The sequence below is a fragment of the Anopheles merus genome, unplaced genomic scaffold (assembly GCF_017562075.2).
Source record: "Anopheles merus strain MAF unplaced genomic scaffold, AmerM5.1 LNR4000751, whole genome shotgun sequence".
Classification (NCBI taxonomy): Eukaryota; Metazoa; Arthropoda; class Insecta; order Diptera; family Culicidae; genus Anopheles; species Anopheles merus.
Window position 1 is genome coordinate 23,122 of NW_024428331.1, and position 8,993 is coordinate 32,114.

The 8,993-nt window shown below is 50.8% G+C and overlaps 1 protein-coding gene across 1 annotated transcript; it reads left to right on the plus strand.

Moving 5' to 3' along the window:
• Positions 1 to 1,128: 1,128 nt before the first annotated feature.
• On the plus strand, positions 1,129 to 8,403 carry LOC121602991 (zinc transporter ZIP10-like). Its single transcript, XM_041931737.1, has 5 exons — positions 1,129 to 2,438; positions 2,948 to 3,473; positions 6,796 to 7,092; positions 7,184 to 8,002; positions 8,077 to 8,403. The coding sequence occupies exons 1-5, from the start codon at positions 2,181 to 2,183 to the stop codon at positions 8,322 to 8,324; spliced, it is 2,148 nt and encodes a 715-aa protein (XP_041787671.1). The 5' UTR covers positions 1,129 to 2,180; the 3' UTR covers positions 8,325 to 8,403.
• The last annotated feature ends 590 nt before the right edge of the window (positions 8,404 to 8,993 follow it).

Here is an 8,993-nt window from a genome sequence, read left to right on the forward strand (position 1 = left end):
GTTGCTCTGTCGAGGCAAGACTTTCCGACACGAGCACAGCAACGGTGCCTTTTAGTGCGGTTTCAAAGACACGCTACCGGTTGGGCCGGTAGCACAGATACACAAAACAAACCTTCAACTCATGCGCTGGCCGTTCGGTAGTGGCGGCAAAGTATGATAAGCCAGGCGACAGGCGACGAAAGATTCTGTCCACGGAGATGATCCCGGCAGGCTGAGGTTGCTGGGGCATAGCCCCTTTCTACCGAGCGGTTGTTTTTGTTCTGTGGCAAGGCCTAAAGGCTGCTCCGATCATTAGCATTGTGTAGCTTTGTTTTTTTTTTTTTTTCGGTAGCGACATTCGCACACGACCATCGTCACAGGCTGTAGTTTCTGAAAATGGAGGCCAATTTAAATATTACTGAAAATGGTACACATCAAGCAAACGTGTTGGAAGTTGTATGTTTTTGTAGCATTTCAATCAATAAGAATTATGTGTCATAACAGTTTGCTACAAACAAGCAACACTTTTTCCTCCCCGTTTGAATTGTGCTTTTTCGGTGAACCCCGACCGTTGAAATGTTATTTTCTTCCTTTACCACTTTTGCAAAGCCTTGCCTCGGTAGGCGCTTCCTGTATTGCTGTTTTCGTTCGCTCAAAAAGCAAGCAAAATTGCTCCACCGTCGGAAAGCTTCACCAAAAGCAAAGCGCTAAAACCAGTTTCACCACCGTTTCAGCAATTTTGCGCCCCCCTTCTCAAATCAAACAACAACATAATTGCGACAACACCAAAAAAAAGGGGCAATTTGCACACCGAGCCATGCTGGGTGAGCGAAAGATGGATGGACACCAAAACGAAGAGCAGATCAGATCATCACACTGGCAACACGGTCCGTCGGGTCTTGCACTGTTGCGCGCTCTTTCTCTCTCTCTCTCTCTCTCTCTCTCTCTCTCTCTCTCTCTCTCTCTCTGAACTTACACAGGTGTCGCGACGGTTGCGCACGCGATAAAGAGAGGGAGAGAGAGAGAGAGATAGGTGAGCGCCGGGGAGCTGGAAGCTGCGCGTGAGATCGCCCGCGCTCATCTACCACAGCGAAAGCTCTCGCGCTGCTGATCTTGCACTCAGCAGTTCGCTCACGCGCTTGTGCGCTCTTTCTAGTAGCTCTCTCTACGGAGCTCCGGTAAACTCTCAGGTGTGCCATGAGCGGACGGACGGCATTTAAATTGTCACCCTGCATCACTGTGTGCGAGTCGGTTGGGTGGGGTGGTGGACAACGGTACACATACACACACACACACACACACACACACACGTACCAATCTACCTTTGGTGGCTGGTTGATGGTTTATCCCGCGCATTCGCTCCGTTCATTCACTCAGTCTCAAGCATGTCGCCGGCACGATCGTAGCGTCTCTCTATTCGCTGGCAGGTTAAAAGTGTTGATGTTGGAAGGCATGGACACTTGTAATTCGTTCAAGGGCTGATGAAACGCAAGGGCCGAGCAAACAAAGCCAAAACAGCAGTGGAAAAGCGTACGTGTGAGACGTCGTGCTGTGTCGTGCGTTTCGGAGCAGGGGACGAAAAGCTCCACCGAAAACGGCACCGTTCGGTTTATTTGTTTATATCAATAATCAGAGTGTTGAGAGCAGCAGTGCCGAAGAAGTGCCCTGTCCTCCAGCCCCGTTTTAGTGTCCGCTCTGTGTACCGACGTTGTGTGTCTCTCTCTCTCTCTCTCTTGTTCTCATTTCTCTCTATCCCGCCGTGGGTATAGTGCCGCGTCCGGAAGTGTAGTGTAGCGTTGGGAGACGAACAAACCCTGGCACGAAGAACAAAAGGGAAATACCCTTCGTTTGGATACGCTTACACGCGGGAAACGAACCGCTTGAAAGTGACAACACACGATTGAGCGATTGTTCACTGTTTGGTTGTTTGGTGTGGTGCTTTGGAATTAGAATTCCACCGTTTTCGGGGTTTTGGTGCAACAGTTGCCTGTAGGCTTTTGCAGCAGGGTTTCTGCGCAAACAAAAAAAAAAAACAGTACTCTAAGTGAAGGGTAGCGCGTGTTCGGAATGTCGGTCGATGCGTGAGCAACCACTCCTCTCAGTTATTCCCTTTAGTAGCCTCGGTTGACCTTTAGAAGGTGTGCGAGTAGAGGCAACAGGTTGCCTCAAACCAGGTGTTCTCGAAAAGCCACAGCGTGAAGATGGCGTCGTTGCAGAAACTCTTCTTCGGTGCTCGACTTACGGTGGTGCTGTTGCAGCTGCTGATCGTCTCGTCCAACCTGATCATCATCCGTGCCGTGGTGGCAGGGGAGGTTGACTCACCGGTCGTCACCATCACCAGCACCACCGCTGCCTCGCCAATGCCAGCGGCAGCACCGGCGGCCGCAGCCGACAGTGAAAACAAGTTTCTGAAATATCTGTTCAACAAGTACGGCAGCAAGGGAGTGATCTCGTTCGAGGTGAGTTGCGAGCCAAATTTCGAAAGGTGCCGCGCCGTACCTTTTGAATTGTGGTGCGCCCTTGGGCACCGCAGGGTATCATTAAAGTGAGCTGTTGTTTTGTGAGTGTGTGTGTGTTGTTAAGTTGGATAGGTTTTGCTCTCAACTCGTTTCTTTCATCACCAGAGCGCAGATCGTGTGTGCTAGAACAGCCGAGAACAGCAGGTGAAGCTCTTTAAATGCTTTTGCAAAAGGCTAGAGATGGGATAAGACATTTCATTCCAACATTCCAAACAAACGGCTATAATACTGCGGCAAACAGTGGCGTCATAACACTCACAAAACATATTCGTGCCGCGCGTTAAAGATCTTCCCTCTTGACACACACACACACACACACACATACTGCTATCTAATGTTTGTCTAGCGCGCACAAACAGCGTGACAGCATTTATAGTACCTCCCCTTCCCGCCCACTTATCACGGCAATAATCACTCATCGCTCATCTCCGTGCGTCCTCCTTCCGCAGGGTTTGGAGCATCTGATGCACAGCCTCGGGCTCGGCGGGCTAGATTTCACCGGTTCGCACACACTGAAGGAGCATCGCCCGGATGGGTACGATTTCGGCGACTACGACGTGTACGATGGCGTCGGCGGGATGGGGCGCACCGAGCACGGACAGCATGACCAACACCAGCATCTGCACGACGATCATCACGCGGAAGAGCATGGGACACCGGAACCGCCGGTGATAACGTTCGCGACCGCTACAGTGACCTCCACCGACCGTCGACACCGGCACCGGCCGGAGGAGGAACAACAGGACCATGGGCACGGCAGTGCGGTGAGTGCCGGCGAGACGACCACAGCCGACTCGCGCCAGGCCGTAAACGGTACAAACAGTACGGCCGGCCCGTACGGTGGTGCCGCCGCCGCCGCCACGACGCTGGTCCAGGATCGGAACCCACCCACCGACGAGGCGGACGATCACGTGTGGCAGGAAATTATCTTCAAAGACATGCACGATCCGCGCCATCGCCATCCGCGTAACAAGAGTAAGTTAACGGGCCAGGTAATTGGTTTGCTTTGGCTTAGGAAAAATGAGGGGAGGGCCGGGGGGGAGGGTTGGCAGGGAAAAGGGACTTAGGAATGAAACAACCCAGCACCGGACCTGGGCTTAATGACGGATAAGGAACGCTGGTATTTAGGTCACCGGGCGGGACAATGTATGTTTTTGTGTGCCATCGCGGTGTGCGCATGATTAAGACCGGGCGAGTTCGCTGTCAATTGACGGTACTTTAGCGTCAGAGGGGCATGTGAAAGATCGCGATCAATGTTGCGCACCGGTCGTACTCCACCTACACCGTTGCCGTGATGAACAGATTAGTGATGTGCTCTTTGAGGCACACCAACGACTCTGATCCAACTCAGACTATTGTTAGGCCGATTTCGACCCTGGCAAAATGGGAACCACTAGTTCCGCCCGGAGTCGGAGTCGTCCAGAGTCGTAGTAGTCCAGAGTCATCTGGAGTCGTCCGGAGTCTTTCGGAATTGTCCAAATTCGTCCGGAGTCGGAATCGTTCAGAATCACCTGGAGTCGTCCAGAGGCACCTGGAGTTGTCCAGAGTCACCTGGAGTCGTCCGGAGTCATCCAGAATCGTCCAAAGTCGTCCGGAGTCGTTTGCAGTTGTCCAAAAACGTCAGGAATCGGAGTCATCCAGAGTCGTCTGGAGTAGTCTGAAGTCGTCCGGAATCGTCCGTAGTCCGATTATAGTTGACTCCAGCCGTCGCCCGATACTTCGGAAGATTTTGGACAACTCTGGATGACTCGGGACAACTCCGGACGACTCCCAACGACTCCGGATAACTTCGGACGACTCAGGACAACTCCAGACGACTCCGGACGATTCCGGACGACTCCAGGCGACTTTGAACTTCTCCAACCCCGGATGACTTCGGACAACTCCGAACGACTCCGAACGACTCTGAAAGATTCCAGACGACTCCAGATAGTGCTAAGCGGATCTACCTTCCGGAGTGGGTTCCGAAGTTATCGATGTCGAATCGGAGTTGACTCCGGATTTTTTGCCAACCATTTACCCATCACTAGAACAGATACAGATACAGATAGCATATGGGCGGACAAATCGGACCAACTATGCCCCGGTTCGGGGCACGTATCGTAGTCGCTTGTTTATACAAACAGCCAAGATAAGCTCGGTCATCCCGTCACTACTCGAGTGTCGGACAGTGGCAGTCGCAAGAGTGCTCTGAGACTTTTTTTTCCAAACCACCTCACCCGTCTCCATCCACTGCACCGCTGCTGAGGGATGGGAGGGATGAGTGATGTTGGCATGGTTGATTAGCAGATTTATTTGGGTGTTTGTGTGTGCTTTTTATTTATTCATTTGTTGTGTGGAGCTTGTTCTGTTTTGGATGGAATCCGGCGGAACGATATCTTAATTGCCAGCACGACGGGATCTGTTTGTTTAATAATAATAAAAAAAAAACATAAGCTACATTGTACGGGACGGAGCTGCTCCTGCCATATTGAGATGATGAAATGCTGCACTTTGAGTTAGAGAGCCTAACCGCAACCTAGCGCAACGCAACTCAAAGTTCAGTGAACGGGGAAGCGAACGGGAATTCGATCGGTTTTGGGGTTGTCGATTCCTGGCACCCGTGAAAGGAGGGGATGCTGATTGGCTATCCGCCTGCGCCTGCTTTCTTTTCTGGCTGGCTTTCTCTTTCTCTTTTGGGCAATAGATGTTCAGTGTTGGTTTGTGTCCAGCCCCAACTCGAGGCACCCGCGTACACTGGCTCGTGGAGAGTTGTTAGGCGTTTAAGACTGCGCAGATTTCTGCAGCTGCTGGCGTCTGTTGTCGGCTACACATTCTTGAGCGCAAATCCACATTCCTGACCGTCCGCACAGGGGAAAGAAGAATGTTTCCTATTGACCATGCAAAACCACACCCGTTGTTGAGGAGTGAGGTGTGGAGTGTGACGAAGGGGAGCAGATTTAATCGACATGCAGCACACGAACATCTCGATTTGTCGGGCCAAAATGGGGGATTTTTTGCTCGCTGCTTTCGGGATGAGAGAGTTCATTCTAAACAAAAAACCCCACAATATAATGTTTGTATGCCTTGAATATGACTTCTCGCGCAGAAAGCAATCCTCTACTCGCTTGACTAGCATTTAAGTCCCTCGCCCACGGTGCAATTGTAACTTTTGTTTATGTCCCCGCTAGGCACGGATACAAAAAGGGCAATAAAGAATTCCCTCTCTCTCTCTCTTAGGCGAGATAGCTGAACTCTGTTCGCTTCCCTTTCGAGCCGGTTGTCAACAGGGTGTTGCGAATTCTCCACCCGAGCCCATCGAAGTTTGAAGAAGATGTATCAGAGACGTGCCGAGAGGATGGCCGCACTTCTAGCGATCGCGCGCGCGCGTGTGTTTGTGCAGGTTTACAAACCGGTTTAATGATTTAATGTGGCGTTTGCGGTAAAACCGTTTGCCAACGGCCGCAGCACGTCACAATCTCGGTGTAAACAAGGCGGAAAGGGGAATTCCTCTCACTGCCGCTCATTCAAGTCTTCGCTCGGTCATTATTTTCCCATTTCACGATTTTTGCAAGCCACACACACACACACACACACACACACACACACCACACACACACACACACACACACACACACACCACACACACACACACACACACACACACACACACACACACACACCACACACACACACACACACCGGTCAAGAATGTTGCGATCCACTTTCATTCTAATGGAGTTGTTTTCTTTTATTTTAACAACAAAAATACAAAAACAGGCAACAAAACGGAAACGCACATGGTTAAATGTCATAGTTGCAACCATTTTGCCAGACCGGAGTGGATTGTTACAAAACACTCCCACTGCCAAAGCGGAACTTAATTTTGTGTTGTGCCATTTGCTGCTGTTGTCCGTTTTGTTTGCGCTACAAACAGGTTTTAGTTGAATTTAAACGATTCATAACGCTGCTTCAGCTGAACCGATTTCACCACCCAGCGCGAGCAGGCAAGGAGGTGCCTTCCTTGCGCCCAAGGGAAGATCAACCGAGCGCTCAAGGTCGCTAAATTTGCGACCTCCGCAACCAGCGGGGGGGGGGGGGGAATACCGTTGTTAGAGGAAAGGTAGCACAATAAACTAAAACATATTTACACATGCAAATCCAAGGCCGGCAAATGCCACTGCGACATTTACTTCCTTAAACAGTTTACGATAGCAAGAAGTTCCGTGTCTCGCAAATTCCCTTATCTTCCTAAATACTAGCGGATTTGTGTTTTGTATGCCTTTCGATAACAATATCTTGCTTTGCCATGATTCAGATGTCCCGTTCTGTCTGTCCCCGATGTCGATCGTCCATCTGGTGATGGAGGAACCGCTGCTTGCCAAACATCAGCACTATCGCAAGGCGCGATCACTACCGTCGCACAACCACAATGCCCACGGATCGAGCGCACCTGATGTGGAGGAGATAGATCCGGATGCACGGATCGAGATAACGCCGTCCGAGTTTAAGGATCTCTGTCCGGCCTTTTTGGTGCAGCTCGACCAGCGGGCCTGCTCGCAGAAGCTCCAGAAGGAGAGCAACCCGCACCGGGAGCGGAAAGCATTCTCGCAAGGTTTGTACGAGCGTTGGAGATCGGTTCCTTCGAGCGAGTTGGGCTTCTAAACGACATCTTTGTTTTTTTTTATGATCACCTACCTTTACAGCATGGATTTACGCCACTGCCTGCGTGCTGATCATCTCGCTCTGCGGACTGGTAGGAGTAGCGATGGTACCGCTAGCGAAATCCATCGCTTATGACGATATACTGCGCTTCCTGATCGCGCTCGGCGTGGGGACGCTTTGCGGCGATGCGCTGATGCATCTGCTGCCCCACGCACTGCTCCCACACGGCGGGGACGAGGGCGACCATGAACATCATCACGGCGAGCCTCACGATGATCATGGTGGGCATGATCATGCGGCCGAACAGAGGGCGATGTGGCTGTGTTTGTGTGCCTTCGGGACGGCATTCTTCATGTACAGCTTGGAGATGATATTGCCCCTGTTTCGGGAGGGAGGCGCCGACGACCATCATCATCACCACCATGGCCATTCACATGCGCATTCGCAGAGCTCGAATCGCGTCGAGCCTAGGCCGGGACCGGCAGCTCAGCAAAACAATCACCAGCAGCAGCAGCATCACCATCACCCGCACCGGGGCGATGACATCGAGCTGGATCTGACGGACGGGGCGAAGGATAAGGAGGCGAAAACGATGCTGCAGAAGAAGAGCGCCCGCAAACCGATGGCAGCGGTCGCGTTCATGGTCGTACTGGGCGATGGGCTGCACAACATTACGGATGGGCTGGCGATCGGGGCGGCCTTCGCGGTAGATCCGGTCACGGGGCTGGCCACCTCGTTCGCCATCCTGTGCCACGAGCTGCCGCACGAGCTTGGCGACTTTGCGCTGCTGCTGCAGACCGGCGTCAGCATTAGGAGGGCAATATTTCTCAACATCGTATCTTCGATTCTCAGCTTTGTCGGTGGGTGGCGCACGTCACTTCAAACTCCACAGTGGAAGGACACACACACACTAATGAGCCGTACTTTCTTCCAGGCATGGCACTGGGTTTGCTGCTGACGGGACTGCACGAGTCGGTCGTGGGCTGGATCTACGCGGGAACGGCTGGCACCTTCCTGTACATCGCGCTGTCCGATCTGGTGCCGGAGATGCGCAACGATGTGGCGCGAAGCGACCAAAAGCTGAAGGTGATACTGATCCAGCTGGCGGGGCTAGCCCTGGGAGCTGTGATTATGTTGCTGATTGCGCTGAATGAGAGCGCGCTCCAGATGCTGTTCGATTGAGCAGCGCCTGATTGTGTAAGATATCAGTGTTAAGTTTAAGTAGTGTTTAGACGCAATAAAGTGTACTTTTTTTATAGAATCCTAGCGAATGGAATGTTGATGTGCAAATGTCGCACTTACCAACCACTTACTTTGGGTAGGACAATTTCATTCTTCGGCTCTAGTAGGTTTCAATTCTTCAACTTTTCCTCGCTCGTTTCAACTCTTCGATTATTTAAATCTCTTAATTTTTAATCTTTTAAAGCTCTTCTATTTGTTTTCACTTTAATAACTTCAAAATGTTCTTCTGTTTCACGTACTTTATGGCCTAAACGTATTTTATAATGATAAATCATTAAAATTTAAAAACAACTTCATTTGATCGTGCCCTATTTCCCACTTTCGGCGAGATTTTTTAGTAATTTGCATGCAAGTTTAGTACTTGCACGCAACCTGGGTTATAAGTACTGTTTACCCCCCAAGTGACATTTGTTCTAAATTTTGAACCATAATCTGCTCGAATGTTGCTCGAGTTACCAAAATATGTGGATTTGTGTGTGATAAACCGTTAAAAAGTGTCAAAACTTCGTTTGTGTGCGTGCGGATGACCTTCTTTAACTGGATAAAGAGGCGTCCAATTCGTTTAAGATTATTTGCTTTAATATTTGGAGAAAAAAGAAGGTACTTTTT